The 22,578-nt window shown below is 30.4% G+C and overlaps 2 protein-coding genes and 1 pseudogene across 2 annotated transcripts; 1 reads left to right on the top strand and 2 right to left on the bottom strand.

Annotated features, from left to right (window-relative positions):
- Nucleotides 1-1,199: 1,199 nt before the first annotated feature.
- LOC111298340 (calcium-dependent protein kinase 4 pseudogene) lies at nucleotides 1,200-2,433 on the bottom strand (annotated as a pseudogene).
- A 9,790-nt stretch (nucleotides 2,434-12,223) lies between these two features.
- Nucleotides 12,224-18,948, top strand: LOC111294961 (monosaccharide-sensing protein 2-like). Its single transcript, XM_022888270.2, has 6 exons — nucleotides 12,224-13,125; nucleotides 13,366-13,500; nucleotides 13,778-14,344; nucleotides 14,765-15,702; nucleotides 16,224-16,411; nucleotides 18,318-18,948. The coding sequence occupies exons 2-6, from the start codon at nucleotides 13,422-13,424 to the stop codon at nucleotides 18,760-18,762; spliced, it is 2,217 nt and encodes a 738-aa protein (XP_022744005.2). The 5' UTR covers nucleotides 12,224-13,125; nucleotides 13,366-13,421; the 3' UTR covers nucleotides 18,763-18,948.
- A 39-nt stretch (nucleotides 18,949-18,987) lies between these two features.
- HSK (homoserine kinase) lies at nucleotides 18,988-20,383 on the bottom strand. The gene has a single exon (XM_022888290.2). The coding sequence runs from the start codon at nucleotides 20,265-20,267 to the stop codon at nucleotides 19,173-19,175; it is 1,095 nt and encodes a 364-aa protein (XP_022744025.1). The 5' UTR covers nucleotides 20,268-20,383; the 3' UTR covers nucleotides 18,988-19,172.
- Nucleotides 20,384-22,578: the final 2,195 nt, after the last annotated feature.

The following is a 22,578-nucleotide window of genomic DNA, read 5'->3' on the forward strand; positions in this document are numbered from 1 at the left end:
CCCCAATTAAAGACATTGCTAATAACTTGGTAATTTGATTAACTGCAACACTTCACCTTCCTGAACTTTAGAAAGGTTATGATTGGTCATATAGCATCATAAACCAATAGCATCTCAGTAAATGCTCAAACAAAGAACCCTCCATGACCAGTTTTTCAGGGACAGCCCTGCAGCATGGCAGGAACCAAACTGTTTCTTGAAAGCTTTGTCGGCGATCATCTTCTCCTAGCTTGGCTACACAATCTGCCAACGAGCAAACGTCAGTATTCTGGACTAAGAATTGAGAGAACAGCCAGGTATCATAAAATTAGCAGAAGGTTAAAAGTTCCTACAAAAGATGATGCGGACCGGATTTTTTGAGAGAAATTGACAAAATTCTTTTGTGAATTCTAGTTGCTAGTCTGATAGATCTAAAAACACAGTTGGAGAAATCTATCTCTCAATCCTTTAACGATAACGCAAAACCAATACAACTAAATTGGAGTTTTTCACTTCATTATCATTCCATACCCATCAAGCACGGACACGGACAAGGGTAGGACACAGTATGGATACGGTGAGAAGACAACTTTTAAAAAGTGAGGACACATATATGACAGGACACGGCAATAAAAAATATTTTTTTATTATCGTAATCATCAATTAAAAATATATGATAGATATTTGACTGATTTTTAAAAAATATTTATGTTTGTGAAGAAAAAATTGATGATAAACACAACAATAAAAGAATATATACATATATATATATATATGCTGTCATTATCCATAGAAGAATTGTTTTTTTCATATTCTTTATCATATTCGGTCAAGTTCGATATATATTTCGATATGTCGCAAGTGTCCGGATACGGCAAGGGTACCGAGGGGTTCAGAAGTGTCCCTGCTTGGAAGTTCCATACAAAGTATATGCACAGTTAGAGCTCGTTCACTGATTGTGCATCAAAATTATAAAGTTTCTAATGCGTTCTTGATTCTTCACCATAACTTCTAAGTATCACAACAGTTCTAAGCTACTTGAATGAGTAGATCAGATTAGTGGTGAAGCTGGCCTTGAATCTTAACCAACTACTGTATGAGTCTTCACAATTACACCATCGCAGACTATTTGAATTTTCAAGTTAGAAGTGAGTCGGAATGTCCATTTATTCCAATTCATAACCTAAACAGACTGCAAGTTGCTTTATTGTACTAGTGCTTCAACTATTCCATAACAAAATAGATATGATGCTTCTAAGAAGCCAGCCCGAGACAGGGTAGAAGATATTAGAAACCAGAAAGAGGGTATAAACAGACAGCTCAAAGATGCCTGTACATGACGTTTGTGGCTGGAAATCATTGAGCACCGGTGCATCTCTCATGCTCATATTCAGACTGTTTTGCATGGTGCGTCTACCAATTCCTGCACTGCCTTTTTGCATCACGGCAACAAATTCACCATAATTAATTCTTCCACACTGAAATAAGCAGAAGTAGCAGAACATTGAAGCTTAATCAACAAATGAAGGAAACAGAATGACCTATTCTAACTGAGAAAATAGTGAAAGAAGAACCTGCTTACCCAAACCCCACTGCTTTGTCCAATCTATATCATTTGATGTGAAGACATAGACCAAATGAACCATCTATAACATTTTTATCTTTCCCAACATAGGTATGCAATTGAAAGCCAACCCATCCAGTAATCTTTCTGTCTTTTTACTCCCTCCTTCTCTCGCTCTCTCTATTCCGAGATGGAAGACAACCTTCTAGTAACCTTTCTACCTCCTCCCCCTTTCCTTTTTTCCCTTACAAAATCAAGGTAAGATGACTTACATTACCTTGATCAAATTCTCTGATTATAACCTCAAGCAAAATATCTGTCATATTGTGTTCAGCAAAGCTTTCTGAAGCTCATCAACTGTTATATAGCCACTTCCATCCATATCAAAGTATTGGAATGCTGCAACAAGATGTTCCTCACGCTAATTTATTGAGGTGAACTTTTGCAGCTATAAATTTCCCATAATCAATGGTTCCACTATTGTCAACATCAGCTTGAAAATAAATAAAATAGCTTAGATGATTGGGTTGCAATTAACACATAAAATAACATATCAAGCACAGTAACCACATAAGAGAAAAATATCAAGAAGGGTAAAAATGCTGCATCCCTCACAAACTGATGAACACATACAAGCCGACATTTACACCAAAAGAACAAGAAGCAATACGAAGGTTTATCAAGCAAGGAGGAAATAAAGAAACAAAAGATTGAAAGAAAAGCAGGGAGAAGAAAAAGAAAAGGAAACAAATATTTAGATATCTGTTTCAAAACAAACTTACTGCATCCATAACGTCCCGTATCTCTGTATCCTTCAAGGTATAGCCATGTCTCCGCAAACCAGCTTTGAGTTCATCAAATGTGATTGCACCACTGTTATCAGTGTCCATAGACGTAAACATTTCTCTCAAACCAGCAATCTCCTTCTCGGAGAGACTTTTAGTTATCTCCTGATTGTACAAAAAGGTAGAGCTTCCTCTGTCAGAATGACTTTGACCATATTAACTCTAAAAAGAAGCATATTTAAAGCCAACATGAAGTTACACTGTGCTTACCAAACTCTAAACAAAATAAATGCAAAGAGTTGCCAGACTGAGGCGTAGAATTTTTGAAACAAATGATGCATTCTTTGTTCAATGAGACAAACAGCTTGCTTTTTCTGCATCAATTGAGCATTACCCCTTCATAACAAGCAGAAAAAACTACCTGATTCCTTAAACTAGTTTTAATATACATCAAGACCATTAGTTTCTCTCCCTGTTTCCTTTCACTTAATGCGCAGACAGAGATACACTGATGAAGACTCATACATGCACACATCTTGAGAATCTTACCCGTAAAGCCATCTTCTTTAACTTATTCATCGCAGAGAATTGTTTAAGACGAGAAAGTTTAGCTGGATACACAGATGACAAAGTCATGTAGGAATGCTGTAGGTGAAAAACGAATTATATATAATTTGAAATTTAAAATTTTTTATGTAAAAATAAAAATTATTAATTCATATGTACACGGCCGATGAAGTTTTTAATATGACATTTTTTTTATTTATTTATGAATTTATTAATTTTTAAAAAATATATCTTTATGGAGTCTGGCAACCTTTGCTAATATGGATTTGGAGATGGTGTATTTGACATTTTTCTAAACCATTTTTATGGAAGAAAAGAGGTAGGTTGTGGTTTGAAAACTCACCTTGCTTTTTGAAAAGGTTTGATGTTAGTGGAAAAGAAGTAGCTGTGATGACTTGAATGCAACTCCTCTAGGTGTCTACGTTCTTAAGATTGGTTAAACAGCAGTAGGAAATTTTAATTCCTGTAACAGAATGATAGTGTTTGGTTAACCAGAAAATGAACTTGAAGAAGAAATAAATAGACCAGAGAAAGAAGAGAGAGTAGGAAGCAGGAAATTGCAAAGTTTCATTCATAATCATCGTTTACAGCATTGTTGTAATAATAATATATATATATTTATTTATACACACATATATGCACCACATGTGCTGCAATTCAGCTAACAAAATGACAAAGTAATTGACAGCTATCATAACGGACTAGCCAGTGATCAGCTACCAATACAAAATTTCATGCACATGGACCAATAAATAGCAGCCACATCAGCAGAAATAGTTGTACCAGCTTCCTTGTCTGTATCTTCACATTTAGCTTCTGGTCTGCCAGCTTCAGCTCCACTCCTTGCTCTGTTTCATCTTGTTTCAGCTCAATTCTCTCGGTCAGCTTAGCTCCTTTCTAACTTAGCTGAATTGTCAGCGTAGTTCCTTCCTTCCCTAGCTCAATTGTCAGCTTACTGTTGCAATCATATTCCTTCAGCTTATTCTTTCCCATCCTGTTAGTGCTTATTTCCTCCAGTTTCATCACAAACCCTAAGGCAAAAGCAAAGGCAAAGGCAAAGGCAAAGGCAAAGGCAAAGGAATTATCTGGTCAAGAAACCACATAATATCCGGAGTATTCTTGATGGGTCAGTCCATTCCATAAACCAGATATATTAATATATATATACTAGTTTTTGACACGTGTGTGTAATTTTTATTTCTAAAAACTTAATTCAATAAATAATTTTTTATACTATAATAATAATGATAATATTAATAATTTAATTTTGATTTTGGTATGGTATAAGTAAAACTTTATAATTTTTTTATATAATTTTGATTTTGATAATCTTTGATAAAATTTTGGTAATTTTAGATATAATTTTAGTAACTTATAGTATAATTTTGATAATCATGATACAATTTTGGTAATTTCTAATAAAATTTTAATAATTTCTTGATGTAATTTTAGTAATTTTTTGATACTTATGATATATTTTTTGTAATTATAAAGAAATTTTGTATCATCATATATTTAATAATGGATTCTTGTAGAAAAGCATGTATTTAGTTTTAGTATAAGATAATTTTCTTTTTATGCAATAAAATTATTGTTTCATTTAAATTTAGAATTTTTGTTCACTAAATTTTTTTAGTGAATAGGTTTATAGTATGTTTATTCTAGTTTCCCAAAATAATATTTTTAATTCTATTTTAGCTAGTAACCAAGATTCAATTACAGACAACTTTAAGTTTAAAAAAAGTTATCCATGATTTATAATTGAGTTATCATTAATTTATTATTATATTATCAACAATTTACTATTAATTTATCAATGATATACTATTAAATTATCAATGATTTATTATTAAATTAGCATTAATTTACTACTAGTTTATAAGTTATTTACTACTAAGTTATGATTGATTTATTACTAAATTACTAATGATTTATAAAGTTATAACCGATTTACTATTAATTTATCAATGATTTACTACAAAGTTATCAATTATCAACTAATTAACTACTAAATTATCAATTATTTATATTAAATTATTAGTAATTTACTACTAACTTATCAATAATTTATATTTAAATTATCAATGATTTACTATATGTTATTATGTAGTTACTACCATGTTATTATTGATTTATTATTTAATTTTTGATTATTTACTTCAAAATTATTATAAATTTATTACAAAATTAACCATAATTTATTATCAAGTTATCATTGATTTATATTAAATTATCCGTAATTTACTATTAAATTATTATTGATTAACTATTAAGTTATTGATAATTAACTACTATTAAGTTACATTAATTTATTCTTAAATTTTCAACGATTAACTATTAAATTATCATTGATTTTCTATTAAATTATTTATGATTTACTATTAAATTTATCAATTAATTACTATTAAATTGAAATAGATTATTATTAAATTATTACTAATTTACTATTAAGCTATCATCAATTTATTATTAAGTTATCAATTATTAACTACTAAGTTATCACTTATTTTTTATTAACCTATCATTAATTTACTAATATGGTATTATATATTTACAATTATGAAATATGAAATTTAAAAGTTTACTAATAATATACGAGATAATTTTCTTTTTATATATTAACATTATTTTTTATTCAAGTTCATAATTTTTTCACTAATTCTTTATTGAATATATTCATGATAGGTTTATCCTAATCCTTAAAATGAAAGTTTTCACTTCATTTCTGCTAATACCTAAGGTTCAATCTCTCGGCACTTCAAATATAATAAAAGCTATCAATAATTGATAATTAAATTAACAATTATTTATTACTAAGTTATTAATTATGTGCTACTAATTTATGAATGATATATTTTTAATTACTTTCGTATTCTCTATAAAAAAATTTTTCTATTAAAAAAATAATGGTATATTTTTAATTATTGCTTTATTGTTATTACCATCATTCAAAATAATTTTTTTAATATTTTGACTTTTTTAATCAACATCTTTATTTAAAAAGAGTAAAGAATATTGTAAGAGTTCATAACAATTCAAATAATATTTAACTTTATATTATCTTCCTAAATGAGTATAAACTATGAATCTCTTTCAAATAAAATGTTTAAATTATTTCCTTCAACCTATATAACAACAACTTAATTAATAAATGAACAATTATATAATCGTTGATCTAAATTAATATTTTTGTAATATGAATTTCAAAATTCTTAAAAGAAGATTTATCATTTAATCTTCACTACATTTGGATATAAAATTTTTCTTCTAGAATTATTATTGGTATCTCCATTATTTTTGCATTTAAATTTTCCATATGTTATGTTCTCATTCTATTTTGAAATTTATTATTGGTGTTCTAAAAGTACCACTAAAATAATATGAATTAATCAACTCAAACTTAAAACAATTCAAAACTCAAATTGAGTATAAATAAAATTTTACTCATTTTAAATTTTAATTTAATTAAAAAATAATATAATACACATAATTATAAAAATGAATTAACTTAACTTGATTTCAATTGATTTTAAAAGTCAACAATTTAGTAGTTATTTAAAATTAAATAATTAAATATAACCAAAATCCAAATTGAAATAGTAACCCCATCAAAATATAATATTATTTATTTATCTTCCATAACAATTTAAAAGTTTCTTATTTAAACTTTTTTTCCTTCAACTTTAATGTTTAATTTTTATTGTCTTTGTGGTTGAATTAATTAATTAATTTTTAAAAGTATTTTTTAAAATGAAATTGCAATGGAGTATTTTTTTATTTGGATTTATGACGATTTGAATATAGTTTTTTAAATGAAAAACATGTGCCAATTATTGAGTTAAATTTGCTCAATCGCATAGGTAAATAATTGAGTAGACTATAAATAGAAGTAAATAATAAAACTTGACTCAATTTAATTGGCTGTTAATCATTAATCTAAAATCCAACTCAAAATTATGAAAAGTTAAAATTTAAAATGATTAAAATACTAAATACGCAATTAAATAAAGATTTATCAAATAAATTTTACTAATAAATGCATTTAAATCACTTTTAACTTTCGTTAAATTATAATTAATAATAATATTTTTATATTAAATATAATAGTGATAATTAATTCTAAAAAACTTTGAAATAAATACATTTGTATATTTTTCATTGAACATCATATCATACTACTCTTCTTTGTCATATGAAAAAGATAGAGTTATACCTAACCAATTAATCTTACATTTCATTTTTTTGCTTAAGATAATTTTTCATTGATGCTTCCATCAATTGGATGTAATTATACATTCTATCAATTGAAAACTTAAATTTTCTTTAATTTAAAAAATTTAATATACATAAATTTTTATTATATAAAAGTATTAAAATACATAATTTAAAAAATAAAATAAAATCCTAATCTTGGTATTTGTCATATTTTATTAGGAAATTTTCAATTCTAAAAATAACAAACTTGTTATGTGATAGCTATATAATTTATAATAAGCTCATTTTTAGTATTAACAACATAAATTTTCATAAATGAATGTAACTTCGGCATAAACACATTCAAAAAATAATTCCAATAAATTTTGTCGCACCTTTAAAGAATTCACTAGAAACAATTTATTTTACTTCATTTGATTTTTTTACTTATAATAATACAGGTTTCTACTAGTAACTAAGATTTAATTTCAAACTACTTTGAGTATAACAAAATTTATCAATGATTAATAATTAAGTTATCATTAATTTAACTTAAAAAAGAAGTTATCATTAATTTATTATTATGTTATTAGCGATTTACTACTAAGTTATTAATGATATGGTTATAAAGTATAATTGATTTACTACTAAATTAGCATAAAAAATTACTAACAGTATTTTAATCAATCAATTTTTAATATTTTTTGGAATTAAATTTATTAAGTGTTTAGTCAATAACTTTTAGCACTTTTTTAATCTAACTAAATTAGTATAAAAAATTACTAATAATATTTTAATTAATCACTTTTAATATTTTTAAAATTAAATTTTTATTAAATATTTAGTCAATCACTTTTAACACTTTTTTAGTCTAATTATAAAAAAAAAAGTCTAAAAATAAAAAAATTCATTTAAATTTAAATTTATAAAAAAATATACTAAAGATATTTTAATCAATCATTTTTAACACTTTTAAAATTTTAAGTAGTTTAATTTTTCATAAACTCTATTTTTAATTTTAATTGATATAAATTAAACTTAAATAAATTATAAAAATTATATATTTAAAGATAAATTTGTTAATTTAAAATTTTATATAAGTATTTAGATCGATTACTATTAATATTTTTAAAATTTACACTTTTATTTATAAATAAGTAGATGATATACATATTAAATTATTTATACCATTTATTTTTTTATTTATGGAATCCAAACGGGCACTTAGCAAGTGGGCTGCCGAGTTTGTCATTTATTGAGGGACATCACTAATTAAGTTCCATCTTCCCTGTATTTTCCTAGGTTATGGTAAGGATTCTATAAAGTAAGATAATGATAGCATTGGCCAACATAAATTATGGTTTGATTAGATTAGACTAGCATTAGAAAGAGGAATGTTTAGCCGGGAGGGAAAGCTTAGCCTTATTTTTCCAAGTATTTCAAGTAACCAATTAACTATACGGCAAGCAAGACCAAGTAGCAGCCTTAAGTCCACAACAAGAATATGAACAGTAACGTTCACAGAACTCATAAACATAAGGATACGTAACGGCCATGTTAGGCAAAGCCTCAAAGACATCACTTAAAAATCAAGCAGAAAATAAATATATTTTAATTTAATAGCATCCATTATCATCATGTTTAATAGTTTCAAAGAAAGGGAAAACAATAAAAAAAAGAATCAAAGTGATCCCTCCTTCATATTTACTTTCAAGACATCAAGATGAGTATTCCACCAAAAGTTTAAATCCCATAATACCCAGGTGAAAACTCCTCATAAAAGCTCCTTTCAACCCTTTTCATCTCTCACTGCCAAACTGTTCTATTCATTAGAAACCAAAAAAAAAAAACCTACATTCTCTCAGCTTTTTATAAGCAAAAGATGCTCAGACAATTAGGGGATTAGGGAGTGCGTTTATTGCACCTACAGCGTCGTAGAAGCACTAAAAGAGAATCTGTGATTGTACTGAATTCACCAGGGTACCCCAGCGTTGGGTGGGCTGCTTGGTTTAAACCTAGGTTCCGTACTATTTTATCTTGGGCTTGGAGTGTCTGGCCCTAGCTAACATTTAAATTACTTTTTTATGAATTATAGCCCTAATCATGACATACATGGAATGTCAAATTTGAATTATTAAGCATCAAAGACGACTAGGCATTCCCTTATGTAATCCATCAAAAATGACTTTATTCGTCCATTGCACACTTCCTTCTTTTGGTAAATGAGTTAAATTACAAATTATGAGACCATACTCTTTTATACGGTAAATCTCATATATTCGTTTCAATATTTGAATATATTTTTAAAATAAAATTATGAGGAGAGATTCATTTACATTCGTATTATAATTATATATTTTTTTTTAATTATTGAATCAAAATTATTAAATATAAGTGTTATGAATTTAATTTTGATTTAAGGGTAAAAATATATAACACTTATATTAATATAAATGGATCTCTATTATAAAAGTATTATTATTTTCTTTCTTTCATGCCAAATGGAGTTAAGAATAAACAAAGTAAAAAAAGAAAAGAATAGTATTTAATTGATTTTGTGGATGATCAAATCTCCTTAAAAAGCATGGGTTAGAAATAGATGCTCTTATGACCATTTCCATGACCACGACAGCCACCAAGTTGACAGTTAGATTGTTTTTCTGAGTGTGTTAGCTTCTTCCTAAAACAACAATCTGGCCACATGCCACCAAGTTTAAGAGTTTTGGCTATAAACTATTTCACAAGGTTAGATTGAATAATTTATAAAGACCACAATCATCTGTTATTTCCTCCGCCCACCCATCTAAGTTTTTCTTTTTTGTTTTTAATATTTTTAGTATCATATGTCTCAAATCTACATCTTTAATTCCATTCTTTACATTAATTTTTTTTTACATCTTTTAGCTATTATTTTCTTCCTTTTCTTTTCACTAAAGAAAAAAAACTTTGGAAGTAACAATAAAGTAATAAAAAGCTTTTTTTTAATCAAAATTAAATATAGATAAAAAAAGACAGTACTACCTTTACATTTTCTTATAAGCATTGCATATCACCTTTGGATCTAACTAATTATATTTTTTTTACTATACAAGTGGAACCCCACTATGAACTTTTTCTTTGCTACATAACCAATAATTAAGACACACTAACACCTGTCCATTGAGCACTTACTAGATTCAAGAAAATTTAGGTGTGTAATTTTCTATTCAAATAAATTAAGTAGATAAAGATTGAAAAATAAAAATAAAAATAAATTAAGAATTAAAAAAGTACCAACCTCTCATTTACCAAACTTTTAATCTTTTAATTTGGTTTTGATTCAGCATTTTAAAATGATCAATGAAAAGACTATTAAACATATTTATCTACCCCGAATTTTTTTTTAACCAAAAAAAAAATAAAAATCAACGTTATGATTACAATCAAAGAAGATTTTTGTCTACTGATAAAAGAATAATTTAAATTTACTCCATATTATATGTGATCACATAATCAAATTAAGAGAAACAACCAAATTAAGAAAATAAAGACAAGTAATCTGTCATTATTAAATCAGTGTACTTAAATTAAATTGTAGTATTTTGTTTTCCACTGTCTACTATAAGTATGACCGTAAGCAAGGGAGATCCACCAATCATCATTAGTAATACTATTATTCTTTGTTTGTTTATTTGAGGTTTTTTCCTATACATTTGCTTATTTGGGAAGCAATCATCATTCACAACTGTCAACCAAACCTAAATTCTAGCGTCCCTTGTTACCGTTCAATAACAACAATAATTAAAAACACTTATAAAATATTAAGATTTTTAAAAACAAAAGTGAAGATCTGTCATGAAAAAAAAAAATGAAATAGGTTAAAATTTTATAGCACAAATCAATAAATTCATGATTTGATTCTTTCAATATCTTTCGAATTTATAAGTTAGATCTTTTATCTGATAGATTTGTCAAAAAAAATTATAAATTAGTGAGTATATTAATCAATAAAATTTAAGAGTTTAAATAAAATGATAAAAAATACTTACAAATCAAAGAATTTATTTTTTTCGAGAAGCAAAATCTAAATGAAAACTAAATGATTAAAAATGTGTATTTTTTTTTAAAGGTTTTCTTACAAAAGCTTTTGAAAGATCAACGATATTAAAAAGATTGAAAGGAAAATGGTTAAATAAGGAAGAGGAAGAGATTTCATCATCTTTGGGTTTAATGAATGAAACTTTTCATTTCCTCTTCATGAATGGATTAATTGTGATAATGGGGTGAAGAAATTGATAATTGCTGGAATTAAATATTTGTTGATTTGAATATTCTCTTAAAATAATTGGAGAGCTTTAATTTGTAAGTTGAAAGGTTAAACCAATTTGTAGAGTTGTACAATCAAATAAATAAGAAAGATTTATCGAAAATTAAGAAAAGAGTTTATTTATGATGGTGACACGTTATGTGTTTTGAAAAAATTATAAGTTCAAATAAAATTATGTTAGATCATCATAATAATTCTTTAGACTTACTATATTTAATTATCCTAACTCCAATTTAAAATTAACAATCAATAATAAGCACATTATTTGAGCCAATGAAGTTTTGGTTTAATGGCATGGAAGAGACCCTTGAATATTAAGGTTTTAACTTCAAGTTCACTATGTGTAAGTTTGATTGTTTAATTAAATTAATTAATTAATTAATAATTATCATTATATAAATATAATATTTGATTATAAGTGTAACTTAAAAAAAAAATACATAATTTGAGGTTATCTCAAATTATATAATCGGAAAGATTACCATTTTTATTTCAAACTTGGTTTTCGTCATTAAATTTAAATTCGAGATTTTAAATTAGAATTTCAAAATTTTTTGGATTTTTTGAGTTAAAATTGATAATGAGGATTAAACTCGAAAATTCTCAAATATTGTTCATTAATAACCCATTTGAGACATAAATTGTGTTTTATTTCACTTGAAGTTGAATAGGTAAAAATTCGAAGAAGTAATCCTTCTTTCCAGCAGTAAAAGTTCCCCATCTCTTAAACCATTGAAAGAACACAACAAAATATAAATTAAATAAAAAATAGAAAAAAAAAATGACTCCCCACCATTTTTCTACTATCCGTCCATCTAAAAAAAAAAAGACCATTTTTCTACTGTTTGTCTTTTTCATAATGAATACATTATACGTGCAGGCAACACAGCATGTTCGTCGTTTTGCATGGCAGCAAATCAGGTTCAGAAATTAGTTTGAAATATTAATATGTATTTTAAAACCTTGGATCTATCTTTGAACTTTTTTTTTTCCTGAAAATATATGTTGTCATTGTTGTTTAAGTTAAAAAAAAAAACAAAAACAGAAGATTCCGATTTTTTGGACTTATCCCAATCAAGACCCGTTATTCTTCTTCATTAATTAAACAATTCCCTTTACCTTACGTAGGATAGAAACAGTTTTCACATTACAATTTTGTCAATGAAAGTCCTTTTTTTTTTTTTTTGACTTATTTCATAGTACTAGTCTTCTCCAATACTGCTTTTTTCTTTAAACAAAGCATGAAACTTGAAAAGACTGGAGAGCTAATCATGCTTTTATTGATGGGTGTTTTTCTTTTGTAATTTTATTTTGATGAGACCCAAGGAAAGTAAGTGAAGTAATACACAGATTTTAGAGGGTGACAAATAATTGCAATCCAATACGTGCAGGTTAGAGAGAGGTAGAAGGGGCAGGTGGCACGGTTGCAAAAGGCATACCATCTGTTTCCCTTTTGGTTTTTCTTTTCCTTTACCTTTTTCTCTGGCTGATGAGCTCACTTGCCTTGTTCTTCTGTTTTCTATTTGGCATTTCATTTTCCTAGTTATTGTAAAAATAAAATAAAATCTCATCAACCCAACAAGTACCAATTTTTGTTTGACGTCAAAGGTGATGGCAATTTGCAAGGGAGCTTGTTATGGCCTTCCTTATATCTGATGATACCTGAATCTCTTATCAACAGCTTTCTGCTTGTACTTCTGCTTCTGCCATATCTGCCTTTGCTGCCCTAGGTAAAGATAAGTACTTTATTTTTTGTCCCATAATGGATTTGGACATCTGGGTTTTACCTTTGTGTTTGTACTTTTTGTTTGTTTCCATTTTGGTTTTTCCTTCTTTTAATACACGGACAAGTTTCTGTTTTCATGGTATGGTCTGTATGGAAACTGTGATCTGTTGCCTCTTCAGAGGTTATATGAGGAACTGGTTTGATTGTTTGATCCATGATCTGGATTTTCTTGTTTAACTTTCAGCGTACTTAGTTTAGTGCTCACTGTTGAGAGGATTGGAATTTTGGTTTTCCGTTAAAATGAGAGGAGCTGTGCTCGTAGCTGTTGCAGCAGCTATTGGTAACTTATTGCAAGGATGGGATAATGCGACCATTGCAGGTAGTTTACTCCTTTTAAGTTCTTCTTTAGTTTCATGAATTGCTATATACATGTAGTTCAACATTGAAAATTCAGTCTTTTGGACTAAAATGATAACTTTCATGTGTCAAAGATCTATGGTAAATTTGAGTTGATGATCTAATTGGATTGATGGAGTTTTTTTTTTTCCATAATGGTTAACAGATACGGTTTTTCTTTACTTCCATATAAAGCGTTTGTGATTGCCTTTCTCTTCAGATTCATTAATTATTTATCCTCCTTGTCTTTTATGCTGTAGGCGCTGTTTTGTACATAAAGAGAGAGTTTAAATTGGAAAGCGAACCAACTATAGAAGGCCTGATTGTTGCCATGTCTCTTATTGGAGCCACCGGCATTACTACATGCTCAGGAGGCATGTCAGACTGGCTAGGCCGGCGCCCTATGCTAATAATCTCATCTGTCCTTTACTTTCTTAGTGGTATTGTAATGATATGGTCTCCTAATGTTTATGTCTTACTTTTGGCAAGACTTTTGGATGGCTTTGGAGTTGGTTTGGCCGTAACTCTGGTCCCAGTTTATATATCTGAGACTGCACCACCAGAAATAAGGGGTCTGTTGAATACCCTTCCACAGTTTACTGGTTCCATTGGAATGTTTCTTTCATATTGCATGGTTTTTGGAATGTCGTTAATGACATTACCAAATTGGAGATTGATGCTTGGAGTTCTTTCTATTCCCTCCCTCATATATTTTGGATTAACTGTATTCTTCTTGCCTGAGTCACCAAGATGGCTAGTAAGTAAAGGGCGAATGAATGAGGCGAAAATGGTTTTGCAGAGGCTACGCGGCAGGGAAGATGTTGCTGGTTAGTTCATCTGTGGCCACTCATTGCATTGTTTTTTACTACCTCTGTGCACATTGTACTTGTCACCAAAATTGTGTTTGAGTACGTGCTCCTGTTCATGTGTGTTTGTCAGATCTCACAAAATAGGTATTTCTCGAAGGAATACTTTTTGCTCCCCCTTAACAAAGCGAGAAATAGAAAGTCATCTATGTAAAATTGATTTATCTGACAATAAAAATATTCAAATGTAGTGATCATATTTGTTCTTTTTTTTTTTTTTAATTTGATCATTCTTGGTAACTGAAACATTCTGTAACTTTTGAGATTGCGAATCCTCTTTAGACAGAAGTTTTAAAAAAGCAATTACTTCCTACGATGGCCTGCAATATGATGAATAATGATGCATCTGGCGGATGGTACTGATATTATTAAGATGAACAGGTGAGATGGCTTTACTAGTTGAGGGACTTGGTGTTGGAGGTGAAACATCCATAGAGGAGTACATAATTGGCCCAGCCAATGGGGACATTGAGGACCCTGATATATCTGCTGATAAAGATCGAATCAAGCTATATGGAACTGAAGAAGGTCTTTCCTGGGTGGCCAGACCTGCCACTAGACAGAGTAGCCTGGGTCTTGTCTCTCGGCATGGAAGCGTAGCAAACCAGAGTGCTCTTGTGGATCCTCTTGTCAACCTCTTTGGAAGTGTCCATGAGAAACTCCCCGAAACAGGAAGTATGCGAAGCATGCTTTTTCCACACTTTGGCAGCATGTTCAGCGTGGGAGGTAATCAAGCTAGAAATGAAGAGTGGGATGAGGAGAGTGTTACCAGAGAGGGTGAGGACTACCAATCTGATGGTGCTGGTGGTGATTCTGATGACAATTTGCAGAGTCCTTTGATCTCACGGCAGACAACCAATGTGGAAAAAGACATGGTTCCAGCTGCCCATGGAAGTCTTACGAGCCTGAGAAATTGTAGTCTAATGCAAGCAAATGCTGGAGAACCAGTTGGTGGTATGGGGATCGGTGGTGGTTGGCAGCTGGCATGGAAATGGTCTGACAAAGAAGGCCAAGATGGAAAAAAGGAAGGGGGATTTAAAAGAATTTATTTGCACCAAGAGGGTGTCCCTGGATCTAGGCGTGGGTCAGTAGTTTCTCTGCCTGGTGCTGACGCCCCTGCAGACAGTGAGTATATCCAGGCTGCAGCTTTGGTGAGTCAGCCAGCTCTTTATTCCAAGGAGCTTATGAAGCAGAATCCGGTTGGGCCAGCTATGGTTCATCCAGCTGAAACTGCAAAGGGACCAAGTTGGAATAATCTCTTTGAACCAGGAGTCAAGCATGCTTTAATGGTAGGGGTGGGAATTCAAATACTTCAGCAGGTAATGTGGAGAACCTAACCATAACTTCTACTGATCTTCTTGTTCTATTTCCAGAAATAGCTCAAATAACCCTTCTAGCTTGTGCATGCAGAATTATGAATTCTGTTATCTTTTTGTTTCGCATCTTAAAATCATTTTCTTATGGCTGTATTACAACCTGCTTTACTGTTCTAAGAATACTGAATTAGTCAGAGGTTAGATACAGTTTATAAAAACAGATATTTTCAGCTTTGAAATGAGAACTTTATTTAAACCTTCAGAAATAACATTCCTGGAATAGAACTCATGGCACTGCATTTTGCTCTTCAAACAGTAAAGTCTGAGATTGAAGATGGCTGCTACAAACAGCCTTTTTTTTTTTTTTTTTTGCTTTGATAGCACAATCTTGTTTAACCTTATACACAAAAATATTTCAACAGAACACCTGCCACCTACTTTTACCCTTTACTGGAGCTGATGCATTAACGTTAGTGGGGTATAGCGTTGACGATCCTTCTTGTCTTTGTCCTTTTAAAATGCAGTTCTCTGGTATAAATGGCGTTCTATACTACACTCCCCAAATTCTTGAGCAGGCAGGAGTTGGAGTTCTTCTTTCTAACATGGGCATCAGTTCATCTTCTGCATCACTGCTTATCAGTGGTATTACAACCTTGCTGATGCTTCCAAGTATAGCTGTTGCAATGCGACTTATGGATATAGCTGGTAGAAGGTAAATTTATTCCCTTTTTGAGTTCCCTTGGAATGATAAGAAGTCTCAAGTCAACCGAAAGCACAAGATATCTTTTGCCACAACGAATATAAAAATTTTGGTTTTGTGGAAATTGGTTATCCTTTATCCTTGCTTTTTATACAATTCTCTAGGCGTAGTTACAGTTATTGTCTCAAATGTGCCAATATTTATAATGGTGGATTTTGTTAATTACTGGTGTCCATTTGACAGGATAGAAAAAGAAGTTGTTAGTTTTACAACTTCTATTTTTCAATTTCATTAGATGATGCCCTGCCTACTAATTAAGCATCACTGTTGAGTCAGGTTTGATTGATGGCTTATGTTCAATGTGGTTTCCATAAAAAACCACCAAAGTTTGAAAATTTTGCCCTCTATTAAATGCCAAGTCTATGAGCTAGTTCTAAATGGAAATCTAAATAGTGAAATAGAACTGAGCAATGCCAAAACGGGTTATGGTTATACTGCAGCAGTACAGCTAATACAAAATGTTAAGTCTCTACTTTTATCTTTTATTTATGACTATTCTCCGTTTAATATGAGTTTTTGACCTTTTGTAATGTTGTAAATTAAGCAGATATTTGCTTGTATTACCAATTCAAATAAAAAAATATATTTATGCTTCGCGGCACCGAGTGCCTCGTAAGAAATGCTAACTCATCCGTACCCCTTGGCGGTCCATTCTTGTCTTGTTTGGGTCAGTGAATGCTATTCATGGTGATTGGTAGCATTTACGTACTTGTGTTTAAGAGTTTAATCAAGTCGAATCAAATTGAATTGATATAGTGAGAAGTTCGAGTTTGAATTTGATTCATAACTTGAGGTTTGATATTCGGTTCGAACTCGATCGAGTTTTATTTTTTAAGTTCGAACTCGATTCGTAATCGAATTCGAACTATTCGAGCTCGTTCGATTAAGTTCGATTAATATGTAAAAGTAAGCTCAATTCGTATACTCGACAAGAGTTCGATTATTTATACTCGGACTCGAAATATTTTATTAATTAAAATAATAAAAATATATTTAAATATAAATACTCGATTAAGTTCGCGAGTTACTCAAATCGGATATAAGAATATTCGAATTCAACTCGATTGATAAGTCAAGTTATTCGAACTCGAACTCGACTCGATAATAATCGAACCGAATTTGAGTTTTTTTCAAATCGAACCTGAATAATTTACGAGTACTAATATTTCATTTATACCTCTATTTGTATCAAGTGATCTTTATTTTTTTTTCTACAAAATAAGTTTATTGGGTGTAGCACCAATGTTCGTATACCCAGCAATTTTTCTTTTTCTATTTAATGTGAAATTAATACATTTTACCTATTCTCTTTGAAATCTGAAATTAATGCATACTGTTTATTTTTTTTGAACACTTACCTCACAGTCGTTATCCTATTTGCTCTCATTTGGAGTGCTTAGCGTAATCAAACTTTGCCTAGCACTCTACTTGCTTGACTGCTCTCCCTTAAAGTTGGTGTGATCAGGACTTTGCTACTATATCTTAGCCCATCACTTTGTTAAGTGGCCAATTTGGGCCATCCTACCTACCCCTGTTGTTAGGACACTGTATGTGAAGTCGAATAAGCTGATTTATTGAGATTAATAGCGCCAACGTTTATATGTCCTTGACCTTTTCTTTTCTATTTGACGCGGGATAATTCACTGCACGTGCTCTTTTTTTGACATTTTTGCTTCTGAGTCAGTGTGCAACAAGGCTTACTATCATTCAAGTAAAAAATGAATATTGTAGAAGCTCTTTTAATTTAAAGTTGCAAAGGAATTTGACATTGACATGCTGATTCACAAATTTTCCTTCTGCTTTGTTACTTGATCTGTTCTCATCTGTCAATCTTTTTTCCCTGGTTCCTCTGTTGCAGGAGTTTGCTACTCACCACAATCCCAATCCTGATAATATCTCTCCTCATGTTAGTCATTGGAAGTGTAGTGAAAATGGGGAACGTTGTGCATGCAGCAATCTCAACTGTTAGTGTGTTGCTCTACTTCTGTTTCTTTGTCATGGGATATGGGCCTATTCCCAACATACTTTGCGCCGAGATCTTCCCGACACGTGTACGTGGCATCTGCATTGCTATATGCGCCCTTACATTCTGGATTTGTGACATCATTGTCACATATTCACTTCCAGTGCTGCTTAAATCCGTTGGTCTTGCCGGCGTCTTTGGCATGTATGCAGTCGTGTGTGTTATATCATGGGTGTTTGTCTTCTTAAAAGTTCCAGAAACCAAAGGCATGCCTCTTGAAGTCATTACAGAATTCTTTTCCGTTGGTGCAAAACAGGTTGCCGCTGCCAAGAACAATTGAGACGGTGGTTATTTGATGGATATTGAAAGGTTTGATCTTTCTTCAAATTTTATCTTCATTTCCATTTTCCCTTTCATTTTATCAGGTGTTGGCAACTAGACAGTTTGATTTATGTAAAAAAAGAAAGAAGAAAAACATAATTTGCTTCTCAATTAAATTTTCTAATTCAAATGATGTTAAGTATTATAGATGTTTGGCAGAACAGACAGTTAAAAAGAAAGTATAGACCAGAAATTTTCACTTTTATTTCAGAAAAGGTGAAGAAGTTTGTTGCACTTTGGCTTACAACTATTGAAATCAAAACCCAATGTCGATGGCTCATAATTTTGATTCAAAGTTTTCCACACACAAAAGAAACGGAAAAAGAAAAGAAAACCCAAAATTCTTCTGTCTTAGATCATAATTCATCATCATCTGGGAACACTGTCAATAAGCCTAGCACCAATTCTGTCAAGCCTTTTAACCATAGCTACCGACCTCAAATTCCCCACTTCTAGAAATGCCTCCACCATTCTTTGCCCAATCTCCTTACCCTTCTCTTCATCATCAATCACAGCCACGGCCGTCGGACCCGCACCACTAATCGTACACCCAAAAGCCCCGGCCTTGATCGCCGCCTTCTTCACTCCTTCCATCCCCGGAATCAACGGCGCCCGTTTCGGCTCCACGATCTTGTCCGATGACAACGCTTTCCCCAACCCTACCACATCACCCTCTAACACCGAAGCTACCAATGCACCCGCTTGGCTACAGTTCCAAACGTGGTGTGGCATCCCGACTTCGGCGGGCAAAGCCGCCCGCATTTTCTTGGTGGGGGCCTCGAATTCCGGGCTAACTAAAATGAAAAACAGTTCCTGACTTTTGGGAAAAATTAAGGGCTTTAGTTCTAGAGGTTCGTAACTTTTGATTAGGACGAAACCTCCCATAACTGCCGGAGCGATATTATCTGCGTGATAACCAGACACTTTTGCTTCGGATTCTAATCCCGCAAGAACCAGCTGGTCGACTCCGAGTTTGGCGCCGAAGAGTTCGTTGACCGCCACGGCAGCGGCAGCGGCGGATGCGGCGCTAGAACCTAGACCGCTGCCTAAGGGTAAGCCTTTTTCGAGTTTGAGGGAAAGGCCAAAGGAGCGAATGTTGAGCATTTTCATGGTGGCGATCGCTGCGATGCCAGCACAGTTGAAGAGAGGGTTGGAGGACAGTTTAGAGGATCCGGAGATTTCTGAGATCGACACGTGACCCGGGCGGACAGAAGAGTCGATGCTGAGGGAGACGAAGTCGCCAAGACCATCAACGGCGGCGCCAAGGAAGTCGAAGCCTGGACCGAGATTGGCTACCGTGGCAGGGGCGAAAGACTTGACAGAAGTAAAGAGGGGCTCGGGCTCTGTAGTAGTGGTGATGGTGGGAAGAGAGGCTTTGCATCTAAAGATGGGGACTCCTTTGGTCGTTGATGGATGGAAAGTGATGGGTTTTAGAGGAGATTGAAAGTGGAAGCAGATCGCCATCCAGAAATTACTATGTTGGGAAATTAGGGTTTTTTAGTGAAATAGAGGAGAACAATGGCAATGGCTGCAGAGGTGGGTTTGTGGATTCTGTCTTTTTTAGGTTGAAAGATGCGATGAGTCCAACACTGCTTTCAAAACTAATATATTTTAATTTTAATTTTAATATTTAAAAAAAAAAACATAGTTCAGAAATAAACTAACATATTTAAATTTATTAGATGTTATTATCTTTAAACTAAATTAAGTTCATTGTGTTCTCAATTTGTAACTCATATATAAAATATACGAGATTTAAGTCTGTGCGCCAAGCATAGAATGACAATTTTAATTTATAATAATTTTTTTAAAATAAAAAAATAACAATATAAAAAGAGTTTGAAAAAAAATTAAATTATATGCATGTTTAACAATAACTTTAAAATTTTGATAATAAAAAAAATAATCTTAATAAAAGTTTACTGATTATCAATGCTATAAAATAATTAATTAAGAAAAATGAAAAATAAATAGTTGAATTATTAAAATGTAACAACAATTCAATCACGTTAAAACACTAATATGAAATTCAACTTTAAAAAATCTTATGTAACGAAGGAAAAAAATCTATTAATAAAAAGTAACTATAAAAAAATTTAAATGGAGTTTTATCATTAAATTGCCTTAAAAAAAGTAAATTTTTTTTCATTCAATTAAAAAAAAATACCTCACATATGTTAATAAATGCAAAACCTTATGGGTTACAAAAAGTACCTTTTGTAACTTTGCAATTGGAGTTAAAAATTGAAAATTTTCAATCCAATATGTTATTTTATTAGTTGAATTTTTATTAAAATTTTGAAATTAAAAGTCGATTAAAAGAAAATGAAAACAAAATTGTTTGCATCCAACATAAAATAATCATTATAAAAAAAAAACATGTTAGGGAATAACTAAATTTATCAATACTATAAAAGACTTGAAACAAAATTATTAAAAAAAATAAGGCAGAGAAATTGTTAATACATTAAAAATTGAATTTGTTAATTGATTCTAAAATAAAGAAATTAATAAATCAAAATAAATACTTATGTAACACAACAAACAATGGCATTTCAATCGATCAATAAAATTTAATGAAAGAAAACTATATATTTAAATAAAGTAAAGGAGATCATTATATTGTATGAATATATTTACAAACATATATCATATAAATCAAATAAGAATCAAAGTATCAGATTAAGGAAATTGGCAACTAAAAAAATACTAATAGGAATTTGAAATTTTAAGTTAAAAAAATAGTTTGTAGAGTTTTGAGGTGATAGGAATAACAATACATACTCTTGATGTAAATTTTTTTATTTTGACACAAAGGTGAAGGTGGATAACTATTAGGGTATAAAAAATTGAGTTTAAGTCAATATAGTATTAAGCTTAAGCTCGACTTAAAATTTTCAGCTCGAAACTTAATTCAAACTCGATAGAAATTTTTTTTTTTAAAATTTGAGCTCGACTCGAGATAAAAATTAAGTTATATGAGCTCGCTTGATTTAGCTCGATTAACATATAAAAATAAGTTCGATTTTTATATTCGATCAAAACTCAATTATTTGTGCTCGAGCTCGAACTCGAGTTCGAGATATTTTATTAATTAAAATAATTAGAATATTTTAAAATATAAAAACTTGATTAAATTCGTAAGCTACTCAAATCGGATATAAGAATACTCGAACTTGATTTGATTGTTATATTAAGCTACTCAAACTGAGTTCAATTCAATAATAATCAAGCTAAATTTGAATTTTATTCGAGTTGAATCTAAATAACTTTTGAGTACTAATATATCATTTATATCTCTAATAACTGTAAGGTAAACATAACCATATGTTGGCTAAGATATCTATAGTAAGAGAAGGCCTTAAATATGTTATAGTTAACTACGTAAGAGATGGATACAAAATTTTAGTTGATTTTGTAAAACAGGCTATTTCTAATACTCATATTGATAATATATGGCAACCCAATAATCTTATTTATCAAGATAAAGTAAAATATAGATTTTTTTTCTTTGTTTTTGAAATAAAGTCAAATGTAAATATTAAATGCTTGTGGTAAACTAACAATAACATTAGAATTAAGAGTAATTACACCAAAAATAATTCAATTTGTAATAATAATTATTTAATATATAAACACTTATAAAATTATAAAAGTAATGAAAATCGAATCAATGAAAATTTTTATTTACACTTGGACATAATTAGCTCCATTTATGGTAAATGGAAAATAGGATCAATATATCCAAAGCTACTTTTAACAATTTTCATTTACA

The sequence above is a fragment of the Durio zibethinus genome, chromosome 16, assembly GCF_047325235.1.
Source record: "Durio zibethinus cultivar Kanyao isolate XHJ-2024 chromosome 16, ASM4732523v1, whole genome shotgun sequence".
NCBI lineage: Eukaryota > Viridiplantae > Streptophyta > Magnoliopsida > Malvales > Malvaceae > Durio > Durio zibethinus.

Bases quoted from the DNA above. Each gene is read 5' to 3' on its own strand.
- HSK (XM_022888290.2), bottom strand. From the start codon at position 20,267: ATGGCGATCTGCTTCCACTTTCAATCTCCTCTAAAACCCATCACTTTC.
- LOC111294961 (XM_022888270.2), top strand. From the start codon at position 13,422: ATGAGAGGAGCTGTGCTCGTAGCTGTTGCAGCAGCTATTGGTAACTTA. The intron at 13,501-13,777 runs GTAGTTTACTCC...TTTATGCTGTAG, and splicing joins GGATAATGCGACCATTGCAG to GCGCTGTTTTGTACATAAAG. The intron at 15,703-16,223 runs GTAATGTGGAGA...TTTAAAATGCAG, and splicing joins GAATTCAAATACTTCAGCAG to TTCTCTGGTATAAATGGCGT.